Raw genomic sequence first — 23,655 nt, forward strand, 5'->3', positions numbered from 1 at the left:
TTACTAAGTTGAGTTTTAAAAACAAAAATTATAAATATAACAATTAATAATTGTTATGAACATAACAACTTCATAATGACTTGACGGATAACGTTGACATTATTTTACCTTTAGAGATCAATTGTTATATTTATAATTTTTGTTTTTAAAATTGAAGTTAGTATAATTGTATGTGAAGTAAATAATTATAATTATAACACATCAATGTTCCTGAGGATGTATTACTAATTCGAAAGCGCTCGAACATATTATTAGAGATTGTTGGAAAGTAGAAAATATTATATCAATTATATACTTTTAATCAAGCTAAGAAGTTAAATTTAGTAGTGAGATATATAGAGATGAAATTTCAACTGTTTACCTACGCCTATATAACTGGAATTTCTTAGCTAACTTAGCTTTAACAATGTATAATTTTTTTATACCCAGAAAACAGAGAACCTTTTGGAAAATAATTGTTTTAATATTGCAATATGTTATTCTTTTTTTTTTAAACTGAAGGAATTTTGATAAATCTCTGTGATAATATTGAAATAGGCTCAAACGTTATCGACACCAATATATTTTTTTTTTTTTTGGATAGTGGGTTGGAATGAAAATGTTCACACGTCGTACATTATTGAATCATTTTTCAGCCAACGAAATCAGAAAAAATTTTTGAAAAAGAACGTTTTAATGTTTTATTTTTTAAATTGAAGGACAGTTTGGACTAGAGAGCATGGACTTTCATCTCATAAGAAATTTTTAGTCATAACACGAAAAACCCCAAGATTGTTTAGGATTATTTTTATTTTCGACCAAATTTTTTTTATGATTTTCCTTCAATTTTGAAAAATAGCGGATGGAATGTCGCAGTACTTAGGACTTAATAAGCTTGGAAGGGCTAGGTAGTCTGGAAGCTAAATAAGGTCTCACTGGATTTTTTAATGATACAGAGTAATTATAAAAATAGTTATTTAATTAACTCAAATGGTTCTAGGGAAAGTTGACAGCTACATGTATACAACATTCAGTGTTATATATATAAGATAGTACCAGTGTAAGGCTTAACTACAGCGATCAGAGGAAGTCACTTTGTGGATTGAGAGTATCCCCTCCTCTAACCTTCCCTTGTTTATACTCTATCCCTTAGTCTTGAGTAGATACCATGGGAATTGCTTCAACCACCACCCTTACTCCATCTGTTCCATCGTGTTGCACTTTCCTGTAGCCGGCAAGCATTCACTGGGGCTAAGTAGAGCGGCGAATCTACCTTCTACCTGTATTTCTATCTGGATTGTAAAAAACTAAGATTATAGTTAGGTTACCTAATTATTAAAGCCGAACATATTAATAAAATAAAATATTTGTTTAACGTATGCAGCTCTTTGTTATTATTCACATAGTTTTTAGGAAATAATTTTCTTATTTTCCTTTACGTAATTAAATTTGAAATAGAATATTTAATTCCCATTCATAACGATTTAGCGGGTAAATGTTCTGATTCCAATTCAGTCTTTTACTACTGTCCAACTAGCTCTGCAGTATTTCAGTATTTTTGTTGTATCGATTTTTTTCTGATTTTTTTGTTTAACCTCCGATACCACCGTTAGGTATTGCTTCAAAGGATGAGATGAAAGATTTGCAGCGTGTGTGAAGATGCCATGCCTGACCGGGATTTGAACCTGGCAGAGAGCAACGGCCAGAAATAAGACAGATAAATAACAATATCAGACTGTCTGATCAACAGATATATAGAGTGGCTAATAATGCGGCAAATAGAATTAGAAATAGTACTCAAATAACACCTGAAATATTCCAAAATATAGTTAAAGAAGAGATGGCGAAAATACCGAGGAGAAATAATATTAATCACAATATGGTCTACTGGTGGTCCAGGGAGATAAAGGAACAGCGTAGAATTATGCAAAGACACAAGAGGACGGCCCAGAGGTTGCGAGCTAGAGGTGGTTCGGAAATAGGATGTAACATTGCGACAGAGCAATATAGGGAAGCGAGAAAGACGCTTAACTTCCTCATAAAGCAGGCCAAAAGAAGGAAATGGTTAGAACTATGCGAGGAGTTGAATGCTGATCCGTGAGGAAAGGCTTTCAAAATAGTAACCAAACGACTTGGGAGACAAGCTCCGACACTGAATGAAGAAACGGCTGAGTTGCAGATCAGAAAGTTATTCCCCAGAACGGAGGAGCAATATCATAGAGAGGTGATAGAATGCCAGGGAGGAAGATTTACACAAAAAGAGGTCATGTAAGCTAAAAAATAAGAAAAGCCCCGGCCCAGATGGCATCCCAGCGGCCATCATTAAGATAATAGCTAGTATCGTACTTTGGGAATTAGTCGACGTAGCCAAAATAGCCTACAAAATAGAAGCTTCCCTGAATGCTGGAAGGAAGCAAGAACAGTCTTCCTCTCAAAGGCAGGACAAAGTCAAGAGAACACAGCATATAGACCGATCACGCTCATAAACAATATGGGAAAAGTAGTTGAAAGGTTGTTAGAAAATAGACTTAGAGAGGAAATAGAGGAAAAACAATGTCTACATCCGGAACAATACGGATTTAGAAAGGGACGATCCACGGTGACCGCAATCGAGAAGGTAAAAAACTGGGCATTAAATTGCAGAAGCGGTACATGGAGGACTAGAAAAATCCCCATGATCATAATGCTTGATGTTAGAAACGCATTTGGTACGGTCCCCTGGACAGCCATCATTGAGGCGCTTCAAGCCATGCAAATAAGTAATTACTTAGTGAATCAGATACATCAATATCTGCAAAATAGGTTCATAGAGGTCAAAACCCTAGAAAGGAAAGCGATATTTCAGGTATTCGGAGGGGTTCGGCAGGGATCTGTCCTTGGCCCAACCTTATGGAATGTTTTCTATGATAAAATCTTCAGGCTGAAGACCATAAGGAATTCCCACTCAGAGCTAATGGCCGCAGGTTCTGTATCAGATTTTAGGAGACACGGTCGCTCCTCAACATCCAGGACGTAGGAAAATGTGCAAGGGTTTCAGGAAATTTCACACGAAGTTCTCAGAAATCACAAAGATAGGCATCTCGCGGAAAGTGGTTTAACCCAACACACAATTCAAACTGTTCTGTTGAATTTTCGTTCGTGGAAATCACATAACTGCCAGGAATTATCGCCGTAAGACTATGATCATCGGCTGGAATATGGGGAAATGATGATTGCTTGGTATGAAGACTGGTCCGACATTTTTTCGGTAATATCCTGTGATCAGATGACGCCGTGTTTCATGTTGGGGGGTTTTTTTTAGCCGGAACAACTGTTATTACTGGGCAACAGAGGATCCGAGGATAGTTGTTGAAAAAAGCCAACATCGCCCAAAGGTCACAGTGTGGTGCGGCATGATGATCCATGAAATTTGTGTCCAGAACTCATTCGGGACACAGTAACTGCAGAACGGTACCTTGATATGCTTGAAGATTATTTCCACGGTGTTGTATCCACATTGGACAATCACAAGACTTAATCTTTATGAAAGGTGGAGCCCCGTCTCACTTCGCAAATCCTGTTTGTGCGTGGCTCGATATCCATTTTCCAGGACGCTGGTTGGGACGTCGTGGCCCCCTTGGATGGCCAGCAAGGAGTCCTTTCCTAACGCCCTGCGACTTCTTCCTCTGAGGATGGGCGAAAGAGGAAGTTTATCGCACAAAACCAAAAATATTTGATGAATTGGAGGAGCGAATACGCCAATTTCTTGGAAACGTTCCACTGGATTATCTGCAGAAGTCTGTCGCAAACATTCCCATCTGTTTACGGAAACTGGTGGATAATGGTGGTCTTTCCGTGGAATTTTAGCAATGCATAACCACTGTAAGGAACAAAATGTTTTTTGTTTCATGAAAATTAGTTAAGTATTAAAAAAGTATAAACACTTTCAATAGGGAGTTAATTCCTGTCCGCTCTGGTAGTTTGATCATTCGAGAAAAAAAACTAGTAAAACATAATAAATTATGGTAATTAATTTATACCGTAACATATGGATTGTAAATATGTTAATTTTTAAACAATCGATATTCGCAATGTTTATTAACATGTTTCAGATATCCTAAATATAAATTCTGTTCAGCTTATTACAATTGTGTAGAGATCAGCATGTTGAGTGTGAAGAGTCGAGTCAAGAGGTTTGTTATGGTATCGAAAGTCATTAATTAAATTAGTCTTGTTATATCAAATACTTGGGTAGATTGTACAGTTTAGTAAGGTGCTCCTTCGTTTTAGTAAATTTAGAATTCATGTTATTAGTCTTTGTAACTTTGGTACTTGAAGTTCTATAAACAGCCGACCTCACGTATACTGAACAAAGTAAATATAAGTTATAGTACTTGAAATAATTTTGAGCTTCTCTTCTCTGTTAACTTTGAAACTAAAAGTTACAGGACACCAAGTACTCTTTTTTTTCAAAATATTTATTTATTTTTTTTTTTACATTACTTCTGTTGGTTTCCCTTGATATTGCAATTTGTTCTCGTAATTTTTTAATAGTTTGTAAGTATTTATATTTCAATTTGTAAATATTTTAATAGCTTTAGAACAAATTGAAACTTAATAATTTTTTTTCTGTTACAGAATCATTACAAAGCTACTTAGCAGAGCAATGCGTGGTAAGTATTTTAATTTGCATCCAAATTTATTTCAACTTTTAGTTAATTTTTTTTACTATTAAAATAATATATCAGTCATCTTCCAGGGAAATAATTTTTGGCAAGAATTTAAACAAATGAATACATTTCTTTCAAATTTTTGTGTTTCGTAATGTATGAACCATCGTTATCTTTTGATTTTGTTGATCTTAGTCCATAATTTTGGGTTCCAATTCAAAATCAGTTTTTCAAAAAGATCTTTATTTTGAAAAAAGCTTTAATATTTTTTTTAAGTCATTATTTATTAAACTTATGTATTCTATAAATTAATTTTATAGTTGTTTAGCTGTGCACGGTTCTCGTTCATTTTCGCTCCTACACTACCACTGGTCTCTGACAACTTCTTTCAGTTCCACCAAACTCCTTCTGGTTTCTTTTTTAATGGTATCCACCCAACGGGTTCTTAATTTTCCCAATTTTCTTCTTTCGTCCGTTTTGCATAATAAGTTGTCTTTTTCCAAGGAGTTGTTTATGTAGATGTTTGATATGTCGCCTCTTGTTTGTTTCTTCCATCATTTCTTTTTTTTATTTTCAAAACTTTACTTTGTCTCTTCTAGCCTCCCTTTGAATGGGTGGATTCAATTTTCTAAACTCCCCGCTGTTCTCATCGGCTTTGGGTTCTCTCTTTCTCGCGATGCTGTTGGTGGCATTGACAGCCACTTTGCTGCATTCGGTGATTTTTTCCAGGGTATATGATTTTCAGCAAATTCCAAAATGTAAGATTCACCTACACCTGTTCAACTTGTTTTTAATTTCAGTGGCATAGTCGACATTAATGTTATCTCTGTCAGATTTATTCATTATATTTTTATGAGGAATAATGACCACTATTATAACTATATATATTTATACTAGTATACTGTACTTAACAATTTAGACGCTTTTATTTTCAAAATTCGAGGGATTTCTTTTTCTCAGGTAAGAGTCACATATGATTATATTTTTTTATTATTAGTCTAAATATTCGTTCTCTTTTTAATTTCACGGTTTTATATTATAAGAGAAAGAAATTGATAGTTTTTTGGGGATTTTTTGCATTTTCTGTTTTTTAATCCTGAGTTCAGAAGTACTCTACTTTGATTTTTACTACAGGAGTTGATTACCTTTCGCTAAAACCCTAGAATTTCATGTGATATCTTGTGCATTACAGGAATTGTTTAATTTTTTTTTGTGTTCGAAACGACCTACTAGGGGGACCATGCAGGTTTTTCTAGTGCTCTTTCTTTATTCATCTACAAAAACCTTTGCATTATAAATTGCATCTCGAAATTTTTTTGTATCCAAGTCGTCCTTCTCTTTTATCTTTAGATTTTGAAGTTGCTTTTTCATTTGATTTTTCAATTTGCGAAATTTTACGAAAATTTGTTGTATACATTTATGTTTAAATTGGATGAGATATTGAAAATACTACATTTTCAAGAATTTAATCTTCATTATAACTTAACTGTGAATTTTTTTATCTTACAAAGAACATTATTAAACAATTCTTTTTCTATTGAAAAAAACATAAATAACCAGCCCTTAAACGTTTATTGGTTTTTTATTTATAAAAATTTTAACTTTGTGCATTTATCAACATAAAATTATTTTATTATTTCTCTCAAAATGAAACGTAATCAGCATAAAAGCAATTTTTATTTTTATTATTGGTTAATTAAAGGTACATCATCATTTGAAACACAACTTCTTTAAACCTTTTTTTTACATTTTGGCTGTTCTAAATTTTCAATTTCAAATTATTTTTTATAATTCCAAGTATGGCGGTTATTTAGATGGAAAACATTTTCTATCTTTATCATTATGGTTGATCTTTAATTTTTAAATATATTTACCAATTAATTTTTCTGTTGTTGCAAATATTCTATAATATATCCATTTAAAGTGATTTTTCTAAATAAATTTTATGATAGTGTAATTTTGTTCTAGTTATTTTACTTATTTAACAAAGGATGGTTTTTTTATTTATTTTTTTTTTTTTGATGCAGTAAATAAATTAGATTGTAAGGATGATAATAATTTGAAAATCTATCTTTTATTGGAAGGTTAAATTTAAGCACTAAAAGATGCGAAGAAAGTTCAGCAATATCGTTGCCAGAATTTTTAACAATTTTAAAGTCTAAAAACAAGCAGAAAATGTGTATTATTACCAGAAAATAATGTATCACAAAATATATAGACTATTTATTCACTTTTCTTTAAAACTTCAAAACGGAATAAATAATTGTAAAAGAATTGCTAAGCAATTTTTTAAATAAACCTTTTAATGAAGATTTTTAGCCTTACATTGATATGATATTTCCATCCATTTTTAGTATTTATTAAAGCTAAAATGACTGAAAAAACTTCTCCGATTATTGCCATGGGGTTTACTTAATCTTTGATTTGTTTTTATAAAATTGAAAATGTTTTATCAGTAGTTTTATTATAACCTGTTGGAACTTTTTTCGCTAAGAGAGTAGGTTGTTGACATTCTGTGCATGCAGAATCATTTTAAAAATACTTTAAAATCTAATATTCTTTTCTTTTTTTTCCGTAGTGGGAGGGAAATGTCATACCAGCCGTTGTCAGGCCCGCTCTGACGGTAGTGCGGGGTCACATCCGATAAAAAACCTCCCCCTTCTTCACATAGGAACTGGAACTGGTCGCAAGGCATAAACACGGTCCCTGTGTGACGGGTGGGGGATACACATACTGACGGCTTCAAAGATGCAGGATCTGACCGGGAATCATCGGTAGGCGACGACCCGGCTGGGCCCCCGCTACCTACTCCCGGAGACTGGCCGTCACCCATTACCCATCCGTCAGCTTACTATTGATGATGTCTGTAATCATGCACTCTACCACAGCCCTGCTCCTCCTGGACCTGAGTATGCAGGTCATAACATTATCAGGATTAGATGTTCCAGAGTCTGTAACATTCTGCCCGTGATTGTTCCCAGTGGCGGCAGTTAAGGACGGTATGTTCAACGGAGTCAACCTATCCACAGTAAACATAGCTCTAACTCCTTCCGTCTGAACCTCTTGAGGTACGAGCGGAAAGGCCCATGTCCCGTAAAGAATTGGATTAGCTCGTATCCCACATCACCATAGGTTCTCTCCACCCGGTTTAATCGTTGGACTGCCGTGTCCAAGCGACGTTCGTATTCTCCCATCTGGCCTGACACTTGTTCATCAGGAGTTCCTGTGCCTCTTCCTTCTCCATTCCCCCATTTCTCTTCCCGCTGTCGAGCGAAAATGTCAATCGGTGGGATAGCCGATATCACCCACACAGCATCCGTGGAGACAGTCCGATATACTCGACAACTCTCAGTGCCAGACGCCTCTGTACGCTCTGCAACATGGAGCACGCACGCCGCACCGCCAGACCTTTTGCACCGGGATCGCACCGGGATGAGCTGTGTACAACGTGCACAAATAACCTCCTCTTCTCAGCCCATAGACGTTAGCTATAATCCTGGAGAGATCTTTAACAATTTAAATACTCTCCGCTTTCTGCGTCGTCCTCTAGATGTGTACCTGAAACGATCTTCTTGAACCCAGCCACAGACCCAGATACTTGACTGCGGCAGATGGGAAGACATCTTGGTCGTCCAGGGAAAAGGAGATGTCTCCAACCCTCCTCCTACCCGCCATCACCATTGCAGTCATCTTTTCCACCGTGATGCACAATCCCCTGTCCGCCATCCATCCCTTGACGATGTTAAGCGAGCGGTTGCCGGCGTCCGTGATTTTTCCTTGCGTCTTTCTGCAGATGACTAGTGCCAGGTCTTCTGCGATCGGGTGTACCTCCTCCGGGAAACGTTGCCCCAGAACCCGATCGTAAAAAACGTTCCACAGCAACGCCCAAGATCCGTGGGGAATACCTTTGGTGATCATGAACTCAAAATCTTCGTCGACAATTGCCACGATCACCAACCTGTCCAAACAGGTTGGTGAACGTGGACTACCTCCTCAAGTAGGGACGGATTCCTCTTCTGAGCTCATCAAAAATTCTCACCCAATATAAACTGCGTTTCGTACATAAATTAGGAACACTACCGGAATCAGCCTCCTATTCCGACTCCCGCATGCCGCCCAGCCCTCAATCGTCATCAATCTCCTGATGGCATCCATGTGCAGAATCCTGTCCTGAAACCAAATTGATAGTCACTCAAACCTCCAGTCTTCTCGACCTCCGCGTGTAAGCTCCTGACTAGCATCCTTTCGAATAGTTTGGCTACACTATTCAAGAGGTATACCGGCCTGTACGCCGATGGATCGTCTGGCGGCTTTCCCGCTTTCCTCAGTAGCACCATCCTCGCTTTTTCAATTTTTATTTTATAAATAAATAAAGGACTGTCTTATTTATTATTCATACTTTAAAGAGTTGGTTTTAATTAACTTTTGTAAAATAACTAAAATATTTTTTTTTATTTCTTTAAAAAGTTAGATAAAAAAAAAAAAAAAAAAATACTTGTAATAATTTGATTTAGTTATTTTTATAAGTTAATAACTTGTAATTTTCATTATAAGAAATTCAATTTGTTGAAGTAGATAACTTTTTCGTTTATATTTCGTTATGTAAATTTTGATGAAAAAAAGTTGGAATTAAGGAGACAACTACTTGAAAGTTATCTACTTGCCTTGATAATTGAATGTTATTACGTAATCTTTTGCTTATATACACTTAAGCGGTATTGAAGTGTTAGTAGGGTTCTTCAGGTCCTTTAAACTTATCAGATTAGAATTTCTAAGATGATATTTTCAACGGGATTTTATGATCTCTAACACCGCTCAAGATAGGTGTACTTTAATTATCGATGTATTATTATTAGTTTTGTTAGCTTAATTAATTTTTTATTATTTAATATGTTTGCACAAATTGAATAAGTTAACGTTTAAGATCTTTATCATAATTATTTTTTTAAATTTCTTTGCTTGAGTAATAAAAAAAAACTTAAATAAAATTTTTCTCTGTAAATGTACCTGTTTTAATTTATTAACAGAAATATTTATCAATTTAAAAGAAAATAGCTGGTTGTTATAAACAACCAGCTTTTAAGAAACAAGGTTGTTATACATTCCTGGCATTGATTACATATTCTTATATAATGGAAAAATAATAATTCATGAGAAACTTTTAAAAAATCGATATTTTTAAACATTGATCGGCTTTCTCACCCCCCCCCCCCCCCGTACATTGATCCCAAAGTATTTTTTTGGGCAACTTTACACTAACTACTATGCTTAGGAAAACACATAAAAAAATTTGGTTAAAAATTATATAATAAATAAAATTAGGATAATTTTTTTTTAGATTTTTGAGAAAGGGGAAGATTTTGGGAGTAACATTTTGTTTTAAATGATAAGATAAGCGTGTACGCAAGTATTAAATTTAATGCAAAGTGGAGTTTTGTTGGCAAAATTTGGAGAAAATTGACCCCAATGAAACTATCTACCCCACCCCCTAGAGAAATTGACCCCCAACAAAATTTTTACCAAAAGATTGCCGCTACTCTATGTGCCAAATCTTATAAAAATAATTGAAGAACGACTCAACCGATCTTCATAAAATTCTCATGCGCACAACTTGAGATGTAGTACTATATAGCATATCCAAATTTCAGTGAAATTGATTTAGTAGTTTTGGAAACTTCCGAGCCACAAAATTTCATATATTAATGGGATTTTTGTAAACCTCCCTCATACCTCAAAACGTAAAGAGAATTCATTTTCACTCCCCCCCCACACACACACACACACACACACACACCATGCAACCGAAAAAAATAACTCAGATTGACGTTATGTTCTCTGTTGTCGACCTTAAATTGAGCGTAACTCAGGAACGATTTAATCAATTTTCATATGCACGTCTTCAAATACTCTTCAGCAGTATATCTAAATTTTAGCGAAATTGATCCGATACTTTTTGAGATTTTCGAGCCAAACATTTATATATGTATATAAGGAAATTACATTTTAAGTGAGTATGGTATTTTCATACTTCTTATACCTCAAAACGTAAAGAAAATTCAATTTCACCCCCTCAATCACACCGTGCGATCGAAAGTATTACCTTTTTCATCGAAAAGTCTGTAAAAAAGTGGGTTACAAGTGTTCATTATAAGTAATTTAGTGAGGAGATATTATTTCAAAGATAAAACCTTCCTGAAAAACACTCGTATTTCGCTTTTATACACTTATTTCTATAATTTAATTTATACAAGTTTATACAGTACATCTGCTTTTAATGATGTTGGCAGAATGTTATTATATAACATTTATATATATATATATATATATATATATATATATATATATATTGACTGTTACACTAAATTAGAGAAATTAATTATCTGATAAAATTGAATTGTTTATTTTGTTTTGAGATGATTTAATTGAATATGAATAAAATAAGTACCACTTAGCCGGGAAAATGTTATATAATATTGAAAGGTCAAATCTTGTTCGGTAGTTGAGAGAGATGTAGTGAATGAGGAATTTCGTGAATGGAGCGCCTTGTTGAGAGCTGAAAGTATACGTGTATGCCTATATATATATATGAATAGAAATGAGAGAATGAATAGAATACTGCCGTACTGTTATAATTCAAAATAACCCGAAATCATGAAAGCAGCGCTTGAAACATTATGAAAACATTTCATTCCTTTTGATTTAAAGTAATTTGTTGTAATATTAATTATTCTATTAAAATAACTTATATTAATAAGTATTTTTTCTTGTTTTTTTTTTTTTTTTTTTTTTTTTTTTTTTTAGTTTAAAATAAAAACTGAATTACTGGTTGTCCCGTTCATTCAAGTACTAGTATTCGGGAAAGACACCCTTATTTTAAAAAAAGTAAATAAATACTTTACGAATGCGATAAAACAGATTTGTTTTATTTTTTCCCCGAAGTCTTTTGTTATAAAGGAATCCTTAGGGAGTAATTAACAAACAGGATATCAGCATATCTATTTCTTCCAAACAGGAACATACTCCCGTTTGAAATTAAAAATAATTTTGAAATGTTATCCTTTTTAACACGTACTCCTTGAATTCTGTTATTAGTTTGTATCCTTGTATCTCGAAAAACACTGATCAAAGGAGGTTGATTTCCCCTTCAAAAAAAAATCCTATTAATTTTGTAAGCTTTAATTTTCAAGTTAATCAGTATTTAAATAAAATATTTGGGATGAATATATTTAATTACTTCTTAAAATAATCTTTTTTTAATTTAAAGAAATAATTAATATTTTAACGAGGGTTAAGATAAATTTCGTTAAAATTAATCCTGTAATTATTACTTAATTTTGTAGAAATTTAAATAAGATGAGCTTATTTTTTAATTAAATAAAAGGGAATATGATGAAAAAATATATTACATTTTAATGATTTTATTATGAACTGACAATAAATTGACTTCAGATGTTAACAGAGGACAAGAATTTTTATTTTATTTATTATTTCTTTTGTATAAGTGAACATCTCAATTCAATACTTACAAAATTTTTTTGATTCATTTCAAAACTTTGAATCGTTCTCTTAATAGATGACAATTGCTTGTATAAAAAACTGTTTATAACTCATGTAATCGCTAAAATCCTTTTTTAGTATCTATTCTCTTAGTTTGAATTGCAAAAATATTAAATAATAAAATTTCTAAGTAAAATTTATATATACTACGTATATATACAATGTTATGTAATTAAAATTAAATAGAGAATCCATTGAAGACAATGGATTCTCTGCATGTCTTTTTTGTATTCCAATTTACTTATGGTTCTGGTAAACTGAAACTGATTGTCAAACATTGCGGAAATAAAAATTAAAATGTATATATATAAAATATATATGTGCATACATACATATAAACATGAATCCTGTAAACAATGATCAAGTTCAGAAAATAAAGGAAAGAAGTGACCATTTTCCAGAATAGACATTCTCTCGATGATCTTTTTTTCGAAGGCAAATTCCAGAATATGCTTTTTCCCAAATAAACATTTTTCCGAATATACTGTTTCCGAATCATTCAAATTACGCAAATAATTGTGTTCGATATAATTTCCAAGGTTACCATTCTGATTTATATTACACTACTGCTTATTTACAACTTCTAGTATCTTCTGTAACTATATTTTATTGCTTTTGCAAGTAAATTTATAATATTTATAATGGCTCAAGCTCAAATAACAACGGCTCACGAAACAGTTGTGGCTAAAACAAAATTAATTATCGAAGGATACGTCTACTAGCGGTCATAAAGGAACAAGTGCAATACATACTTGGATTTTAAATGTTTGCGAATGAAGGAATATACCGCTTGTGCTATCCTAGTTTGAATGGAGTCGTTTTAAAAGGCCCCAATCAATCACTACCCCAGCATCCATCCAATCAAGAGGAAACTGAGGCCGATTTTTATTCGAGTGTTTACGATATTGGGTTCAATTACAGGAAATCGAAGAACGGCAGAAGGCCAATCAGAAGTTGTGTTACTTCCATCAGTTTACTACTCTTTCTTGATCTCAAAAGAAATGAAAAAATCCGCAGCCGTAATTTATACGCAAGCCAATTCACATGTTTCTTCAGTCTTGATCTGTATCTTTTACCAAATTGCCATATCTCCTTTTCAACGGTTGGCAATACCAGATAATCGTGTATTTTACACGATTATCTAGGAAACCACGTGCATTTTACAATAACATTTTACGTTATATTTCTCAATAGTTTTTTTCTGGAATCGCAGTATGACTTCGATGTTACTCTCGTTTGTCGTACCCCCACAGTTGGATTCCGTTGGTCGAAATCGGTTTCAGGACCGCTGAGGATAGCAATTACTTGTTAGATAATGATAGTTGCGACCCCCTGTCTAGTATCCAGTACATTTCCCTGAACTTAGTTACTGCATCCTTTTCTCCCTTACACGACTCCTCCAGGTTAGATGGCTATCCAGATGCTGTCCTAGGTATCGCACGCTGTAAGCATGCGGGCGCCATTTAAGTTGTACTCACGGGCAATTATCCCTCCTCATCGCAAACGTATCATACGTAGACTTAGCAGGATTAACCTTCATCTTCCATCTAGCTAACCACTCGTTAATTAGAGCTACTGCAATTTGTAGTTTAGCAGAAGCTATGATAAGGTCAGCATCTACAGCCAGATCGCCGTTTCATCTGCAAACGATGCAACTGTGATGACCTCTGGAGTCGGAAGGTCCGAATTGAAGACCGAGTATAGATCCGGCCCCAGAACTGAACCTTCAGGAACACCCGACACAGGATCAAAGAATTCAGATAAATTTTGATTGCACTTCACCTAGGAAAATGTCCGTCCAGGTAGCTGTGTAGGATCAAGTAAAATGGTTGAGGAAAGCTCTTTTCAAATTTATAGAATAGGTTAGGAAGACATGCCAGACCTTATCAAAGGCCTACTGGACATCCAAAAAAAACAGCCGAGCAATACATCTCTTCAAGGCACTTGCTGATAACGTTAAAAATCCTGTTTGAATGTTCGACCACGCCTGAATCCGAATTGTTCATCAGGAATAACACGACCTTCCTCCAAAATCGGCTGTAGCTTCCGAAGAAGTATTTTTTCAAATACTTTGATAAAATAGATAACAGGTTTATCGGCTTGTATGAAACTACATCATGGGCCGCCTTTTCCGGTTTTGGGCCCATTATCATCTGCGAAACCTTCTATTCCGTCGGGAAGATCGTAGTTTGAAGAATGCCATTAAAGAAATGTGTTATATACTGGATGGCTTTGAATGGAAGCATAAAAAAGCATTTCGTTAGTAATCAAGTCGTACCCGGGAGCTTTCTTTGAATTCCTTCTCTCCTGATTACTCGCAGAAGCTGTGCTGACGAAAAAGATTTTGCAGGAAAACTCATAGGAAACTTAGGAATTTGATTATTACTTTCTCACCAGCTTCTCATATGTCACAAGGCTGAAAGACCTTCTCAAGGTTCCTTACTAATACGTTAGTTTTCTCTCTGCCGCTTCGAACCCACGACCTATCCCTCGTTTTCAACTTTTTTTTCAGGCTCAACGACTAGCAGCCCTTTTAATCTACGAGCAGCCCTGTTCAAAGATGTTCTGTTCTCAGGCCTTCTGTAGCATTGCCACTTCCTTTTAAGCCTCCTCTTTGTTGAAATAAGATCCATAACCTACCTCCCTTGGATAGGTCTTGCCTCCCTGCTTTCTATGTTTATTTTCTGGTGTCGACCGCCAAGCTTACTCCAAGGTTCGTATTTTATCATTAAAAACAGAATTACGATAGCTGTAATTGGGCGTCTGTAGTTCTTGACGAAAGAATTAATAACATTTTTATTTAATTTAGATAACTTATGTCGTTTGAGGTTTTTAAACAGTAACTTGTCCTTTTTTGTGTTTTATGTAAACAGTATGTGTCTTTAAAAATTAAATTATACTTTTTTAATTTATATTGATTTTGACTAAATATGTTATTAAATGTCATTAATTAAATCAGATAGTCTGGTTTGATAGTTCAATAAAAATCATTCTGTTCTCAAGTGATAACATTGCGGTTGATGTATTCAATGAAATATATTCTCTTTACTGTGTGTATGTGTATATATATATATATATATATATATATATATACATATATATATGTGTGTGTGTGTGCGCGCGCGCGCGTATTCAAGAATTAAAAATTATTAATGAAATATATTTTACTAATGAAAATATTATAACTGCTTAATCACGAATGAAAAAAAAAAAAACGATAATTAAGTCACTGTAGGGGGGTATGTAAGTATCGTTGACTATTAGAAACATCGAGATAGTTATTGGGCGTAGCGATGTTTAATCATCATCCATCTAAGCCACGCCCATTGTTTAATTTCACAGTGATAATGTTCGGTTTCCTTTTTAATCTCTTTTCGCATCACATTGAAATTGAATCTGTTATTAGTGGTAATGACGTTTTTGTCGTTCTGGTCTTATCAACGTTTTGATTTGGTATGTAACATTACAACATTTATATAACAGTAATGAATTTTCCAGCAAAATGTTAAAGCTTAGCATTTTTAACGTATATATTTTCATTGTGTATATTAGATATTTCAAAACTTTAAATTTGTAACCTTTATATTAAATCTGGATTAAAAATAAACGATTTTTTATCATAAACTATTTGTTATTTAATTCTAAATTGAGAATAATGACTCCAGGTTAATTGTATCTTATTTAGATAGTTATATATAATTTATTTTGACACATTTATTTATTTGTAATTTTGCAAATGTTCTCGAACTTTTACTTGATAAAGTTTTGTTTTATTCTAATTTTATAGAACAGGAAAAAACTCCAAATTGCCAATTAAAATGAAAATGTAGTAGTGACACTTGAAATTACGATTTCTATTTTTTTTTCGAGTATTCCAGAAAATCACTCAGTCGTCTTTAACAATTAATATTTTTTTAAACATTTTTTATATTGTGTTACTATTTATATTACGTTTTTCCATATCAAAAATATATTTCTTATAGTTTTTAAACCTTTGCCTTTATTTATTTAGTATTGAATAAGTTCATTTTATAGATTTTTTTCTGTGATTTCACATCAGATATAATTAACAGTAAGAGATAATTCAGTGAATTTGGTCTGTTATTTACAGACCAAATCTATTTATGTTAAAGTCTGACATCAAGTTAAATGTAAATATATCCACTTAAATAATTTTCATTAACCTCATCTAAATTGTGAATTTTTTGTTTTAATCTTTTATATTTAGAATCTTCATATATCCTTAATATTATTCTATCTATGTATTTATATTTTAAATTAATGTAAATAAAAATGTAAACGTTTGTTTGTTCAGAATCTTAAATCTCCGAAAGTTTTTCATCGATTGCTTTGTAATTTTGACACAACGTTATATTTGAATACGCTCGGTGTTTTTATGTACCTACTATTTATACACCTAAGATGTCACACCTGTGACAGGTAAAAACATGCTTTTTTTTTAAAAACAGCGCCATCTGTTGGACGTAATAGCAACACACTAAGACTAAAAAACTACTGGACCGATTTACGCGCGGGGAAAAGGGGAAATTATACTCAAATCTAGCAATAGCAAAGCATTGCCGGGTCTGCTAGTAATTAATATAGAATTTAATCACTTTTTAAATGTTCTCTAGTGAATGTTTTATCACGGTTTTCCATGATCCATCCAGCCAAAAGAACTATTGGGACAGTTCATTTTTCAATCCGTGGGCTTGCATATCTACCCATTCCTGACGTAATTTATTATTGCTATTATGAACCGATCAAAATAAAAGATTTATCGATTAATAATGATTTTCTGCAGGTATTTTCTGTTGTCCTTAGGTGGCTTTTACAGCCGTTTATTAATCAGAATGTAAAGAGTAATTAATGCGTAAAGCAGCTGCTACTTTGGGATTAAGATATATCAATCCCCAAGGATTTGTAAGCAGGAAATACATCTATTAACTAGAAAATTTTGGAATACCTTTTTTCACGGTGTTCATCTTGTTTCTCGTTCACTATGTAGTAGGGTTTTCTTTATTACTTCATAGTTCATCTCGTTTCCATTTCCTTTGATCCCTTTTTCTTAGGGATGCTTAAATTCCCCTGCTAAACGATAAATAAGTCCGTAAGGATATACAAATCGGTTTTAGGTATTGTATAGTTGGTATTTGAGTATTTTGCTAAGGGATCTCTTTCTATAGACCGGTTCGGGGATTTCTGTTTTAATCCGGTAACTGATCAAAAGGTTCTATGTAAGACTGAGACGCTTACCGGATTAATTTTTACCTCATATAATACATCCTGATACATATGTACATCTAGAACACTGATAATTAAATTATTTTCCTGCTTTTTAATATACTTAGATATTTTTACGATGTGATTTTCCTTGACGGTTGAGGATTAAAAATAAAATTTTTTAAAAATGTAATTTTAAACTTCATTATTTGAGATTTTCAAATTCTAAGTAATAATTAATTTTATAAAATTATTAAAATGTTTAAAAGTTTAAATGATTTAAAGGAACAAAGAATGTTTTTACATTCAGAGAATTTGAAATTGTACAACGTTGAAATTTAAATTGGAATGTCAACGCATAACATAATATAAATGAAGTTTGTTGTGCGTTTCATTTGAAGCATTTTATATCAAATATTAAATAATTTATTTTTATTAATTCTATTTACAGATTTGTATGTATTTTGTATTAATATCAATTTACATAACCCATTTATGTCAAATCATAAATTCAATATTCAATTAAGAAATTTATGCTGAATACTGATAATGAATTTTAAATCAGACTCGTCGTATACAACATTAGTTCAATGTTATAACAAAATTTAAAGTTTAACAAATCAGATTTATCTGAGTAATTCAGATATGTTATGCTTCAGAAGATCATATCTTTAATAGGATTACTTGATTTCAATTTCCATTTTAATTGAGTCGGTCTTAATACGTACGAAATGTTTAAAGAAAGTTCATTTACCGTATTTATGAATTTAATTATTTAAATCTTCGGTTGATTACTTTTTTGATTATAAAAATTTATTTAAAAAGAAGAAGAAAAGAGTATAAATGTATTTATATACTTTTTTAAGTATATTTTTCCTAATGTGAACGTTGCAATCTGTTCAACTAGTAAACAACAAGCAACCCCCTATTGGTCGAATGAGGTGAGAATGATATGTATGACATGTAAATGTGACGTAGTCTCGTACAGATTGAGGTCGACCACTCCTGAGACATGTGATAAATTGAACCCCAACCACCAAAGTTCACCGGTATCCACTGTCTAGTATTAATATCCATATTAATAATATCAATTAACTTTTATTAGGATTTGAACTTCAGAATCTTCGACTACGAAACGAAAATCAGCTGTTACACAACTGATTTCTGACGACGACTTAACAAAGCACAAAACATATTTTCTTTAGTTTTATTTTTAGAATAGGAAATGAGGGTAGTTTTTTTAATTTATTACACAATTACATAGTTGCCCACCGGGTTGGTCTAGTGGTTAACTCGCCGTTGCGAATAAATTGTTTAACAGCTCATTTTCGAAGTTCAAGTTTGTCAGGTTCGAATCCTAGTAAAAGTTACTTTTATACGGATTTGAATACTAGAAAATGGATACCTGTGTACTTTACTGGTTGAGGTTCAATTAACCACAAAGAAACCAGCCCGGTGAAACTATACTTAAGAAACAGGTATTGTGTAGTAAAATGATAGAGTTAAAGAACAGTCTTGTGAAGTGTTATACTTGGAGTGTTGTTCTCTATGGATATAAAACATACGTACACTAAGAAAAAGAAAGGCTGAAGACATTTAAAATTTGGGCAGAAAGGGGAATGAAGAAAATTAAATGGACATATTATGTAAAAAATTAAGTAATTGAGAAGAGCCGTCAAGAATAGAAGCTTAATCTTTATAATTTAGAATGCTGATTGGTTTGGAGATATATATATATATAGTGAGAGAAAACTAATTAAAAAAGTGCTAAAAAGATCAGTAGAAAAAAAACAGAGAGATTGGGAAAAATAAATGTTAAAAATATTTTAAAAGGAATGAAATGAATTCAGCTTGTTTTATTTTTATGTTCTGAAATAATATCATTCTTTAACAAAAAATAGTGGTAGTTGGTTAAAAACTTTCCAGGCTGCCTTTAACAGCACTAATTTCAAATTTTACAAATTTGTAGTATTAAATTAAACAGTAAAGTAAACAGTAAACGTTTGGATAGAGGAAAAACTCAAAATTTTCTTGAGTTTTCACAAAAATATACAAATTTAGATTGTCGTGTAGAAAAATACGAAAAACGTTATCCCGGATCCAAGAGAAGATCTGTTTCCTCTGAATTTTATACCGGTCTTTATATGTATTTTTACTTTTAACATGTCAAACAGTTTAAAAGCATGGAAATTTAATTAATTTTTTTGGCTTAGGGATTTGAGAAGTCTTATTTTTATTCTAATTCTATCAGATTAAAGGTGGTTTCCACCAAATTTCACCAGAGTAGAAACAATAATTATGGATCCCTAGGTGTTCGATCAACCCACTATTTGACCAGCTGTTGCAGTAACCGTCAAACACTGATTTATCATTTAAAAAACTTTTTAAATTACCCCCTCTCAAACCCCTCTTCCATTATAATGACGTAGATTTTCTGGCTTCTATACTATTATTGGTATTTCTATGTCAAAATATTTAAAGCCAAAACATATTTTCTTTAGTTTTATTTTTAGAAGATGGAGAGGGTAGATTTTCAAATTTATTACACAACTATGTAGTTGCCACCGGGTTGGTCTATTGGTTAACTCGCCGTTGCGAATCAGTTGTTTAACAGCTGATTTTCGAAGTTCAAGTTTTTCAGGTTCGAATCCTAGTAAAAGTTACTTACTTTTATACGGATTTGAATACTAGAAAATGGATACCTCTGTACTTTGCTGGTTGAGATTCAATTAATCACACAACTTAGGAATGGTCGGACTGAGTCTGTATAAAACTACACCTCATTACATATCATACATAATATTCACTAGTTGAAGAGATTGCAATGTACACATTAAAAAAAAAACTATATAGCTTATAGCTTATTAAAGCTATATAGCTTTCTAATAAAATTGTAGTGTAGTGTGATTTTAGTCTGATGTAAGGTGCCTTGTAGGTGTGTGAGGTCGGGGTCTGTTAGTAGAATAGAAATGCCGGTTTAAGACCAAGTAGTAGAATAGAAATGCCGGTTTAAGACCAATTTCAAGGTCATTCGACGCTGCCGGGTGAGGTGTGGCATGAGTGAACCCCCAGTGCAAGGCTAGATGAGGCGAAGTGAGCACCTCGTGCGAGGCTATAACAGCGAGCTACTGACAGCTTCGTGCCGCGAGTGGTAGAGTTTCAGCCTATCATCCGGAGGTCCCGGGTTCGAATCCTGGTAAAATAATAAAACCTTTTAAAATAAAAAAATATAAATTTATAGATATATAAAAATACAGATTGGTTTGATTTACGACTACATTAAAACTTAAGTAACTATAAAAGACAACTAAATTAAATGATCAAATGGACTTAGGAGATGACGTAATGGTTTTTTCCTGTTCAAACATGTTAGAGCTAACGCGGCTTGGGTGTGGTACTTTGTGCGCGTGTGATAACTGTCGTGTTTCTATTGGTCGAGATGACGACAATGTGTGAGTGGTGGGAAGAAGAGGTATATAATGCGTTATTATATATACTGTTTAACTCATTCACTTCTTGTATCTCGTTGTGTTCACTTGTATCTCATGTTTATATTGAATCAATTCGGAATATATATTTGAACCAAAGAAGAAGCATCATATTAAATAATCAGGTAACTGTTTTGATTCTTAATAAAATAAGTTTATGTAGAAAACCTGTAAGCACTAAAGGTGTTCTCACCTAACTTCTACTTCAAACACTATTTAAAAACTTCCTAAGATAAGTCAGTGTCTTAGAAATTAGAAATAATAACAGTAAAATCTCTTAAAATATAAATTTAATAAAAAAGTAGAATAATACATTTTAGAAATTAAAAAGAGAACTATTAACAATGTCCTCTTTTATGTTATGTCAAATAGATATAATTAAAATTAAATTTTGATATATATCTGAAAAATTAAACATATTTATTTAATTAAAGAAAATCGAAAATGTATGACTAGTTTACGAGCACAAAATGCGACATCCATATTGTTTATATCGTATCGATTGTAATTCGATATATCGTCCTAACCTAAAGTATTGGATATATCGGCATAACGTATTTTAGTCGATGTTAATTTACGCGCGCAATTTTCCAAACCCAATACCGTTTATATCATATCATCCTAACTTAAATTAGTCGGTGTTAATAATAGGCGCGCAAAGTGATATATCGAGTATATCTAAAATATAAATTGACTGTTTAAGTAACTCTAATGCTGGTTATCAGAAGTAAAGGCACTAGTACGATTTACTCTCACGAATTCCAATGCAAGAATGAAGAAATCGTTCAATGTTTTCATTGTTTTTATGTTCATTTCATATTTGTTTATAATAATTTAGGATGTTTTTACGTTTGTGGTATGATCTTCAATATTCGAATTATGACTCTTTCATTTTCATTTTATGATTGTTTAAGTTGTTTCATGTTCGTTTCTGTTGAATTCATGTTTTTATCATGTTAGTTTCATGAACTTTTATGTTCGTTACGTATACTGTTCAGGTATGGTTCATGTTCGTTTATGTGTGTATCACGTTCGTTTATGTTCCTTTCGTGATCTTTTATGTCATTTTATATTCGTTTATATCCATCGTTTTTATGTACCTTTCATATTTTTTTTTGTTACCCACCTGAAGCACGAGTAGTCTATAACTTAGGTTGTACAGATTACAATACAATTTGCAATTTAAAAAAAAAACATGATTCGTTATATAATCTGAGCGAAGATTATATGCACACACCATGTAATTATATTTACTTTTTTAATTAGATGTTTGTATAATGGAAACAACGTTTTCGATTTTGTTTAATTAAATAAATATGTTTAATTTTTCAGATATATATCAAAATTTAATTTTAATTATATCTATGTGACATAACATAAAAGAGGACATTGTTAATAGTTTTTTTTTTAATTTTTAAAATGTATTATTCTACTTTTTTATTAAATTTATATTTTAAGAGATTTTACTGTTATTATTTCTAATTTCTATGACACTGACTTATCTTTGGAAGTTTTTAAATAGTGTTTGAACTAGAAGTTAGGTGAGAACACCATTAGTGCTTACAGGCTTTCTACATAAACTTATCTTATTAAGAATCAAAACAGTTACCTGATTATTTAATATGATGCTTCTTCTTTGGTTCAAATATTTATTCAGAATTGATTCAATATAAACATATACTTCACCAATATTCGGGTCAAAATTTTCAAATATATCGCCTTCAACAACGTACAGTATAAACTCTTCGTCTGCAATCAAATCCACTTTTGAAATGGTAGTGCACTGTTCGAACTTAGCTATTTATACCAGTTGGTAGGATGTGGTGGGTTGACTGTTTTCTTGTTTTATAAGGAAAAGATTAATTTTTATTTTAATCGGAGTCGAGCGGATGTGATTGGTGATAAGGATGTCGAAACAAGCGGTTGATAAGCGTTTCCTGTTTATAAGGAAAAAATAGTTGTTAAAACTTGAGCAGATGTGTGTGCAATAGATAAGCAGGTCTAAACATGATTGTGCGGTTATTTTGCGTTTTCATAAGGAAAATAATAACGATTTATATCTACTTGTTCGTTGACGTAATTGTTATGGTTTTTATTAAATTTATATATTTCTATTTTAAAAGGTTTTATTATTTTTTCATGATTCGAACCCGGGACCTCCGGATGATAGGCTGAAACTCTACCACTCGCGCCACGGAGCTGTCAGTAGCTCGCTGTTATAGCGTCGCACGAGGTGCTCACTTCGCCTCATCTAGCCTCGCACCAGGGGTTCACTCATGCCACACCTCACCCGGCAGCGTCGAATGACCTTTAAATTGGTCTTAAACCGGCATTTCTATTCTACTACTTGGTCTGAAACCGGCATTTCTATTCTACTACTTGGTCTTAAACCGGCATTTCTATTCTACTAACAGACCCCGACCTCACACACCCACAAGGCTCCTTACATCAGACTAAAATCACACCACACACTCCACGACATCCAATCATCACTCCAGAATACATACCTCACACCGCACACTCCACACATCATGCGGGAGCGGAGTGGCCTACGGCCACGTCGCACCCAGGGTACCCCCACATGTACGGAGAACTCCCTAGGTTTTTAGCCGCGCGCCTGTCCGCCTCCGCATCCTCCGATGACCCCTTCTTGGCCTACGATTTTCTTCGATAGTGCGTAATTTTGTCATTATCGCTCTTGCAAATCCGGAAACGGCAGTCCAATACTCTTCACTATACAGCATAATCCCCATTAGTTC

The 23,655-nt window shown here is 32.9% G+C and overlaps 1 protein-coding gene across 12 annotated transcripts in view; it reads left to right on the top strand.

Annotated features, from left to right (window-relative positions):
- Window positions 1-23,655, top strand: part of Mgat2 (alpha-1,6-mannosyl-glycoprotein 2-beta-N-acetylglucosaminyltransferase) — an 858,981-nt gene that overhangs the window by 775,439 nt on the left and 59,887 nt on the right. For all 12 annotated transcript variants that reach the window (XM_075365853.1, XM_075365856.1, XM_075365854.1 and 9 more), the window contains one exon: window positions 4,597-4,631. In XM_075365853.1, the coding sequence (XP_075221968.1) occupies window positions 4,625-4,631 (7 nt within the window). In that variant the 5' untranslated portion in view covers window positions 4,597-4,624. The remainder of the gene's footprint in view (window positions 1-4,596; window positions 4,632-23,655) is intronic.

Source organism: Lycorma delicatula, chromosome 5 (genome assembly GCF_047948215.1).
Source record: "Lycorma delicatula isolate Av1 chromosome 5, ASM4794821v1, whole genome shotgun sequence".
NCBI lineage: Eukaryota > Metazoa > Arthropoda > Insecta > Hemiptera > Fulgoridae > Lycorma > Lycorma delicatula.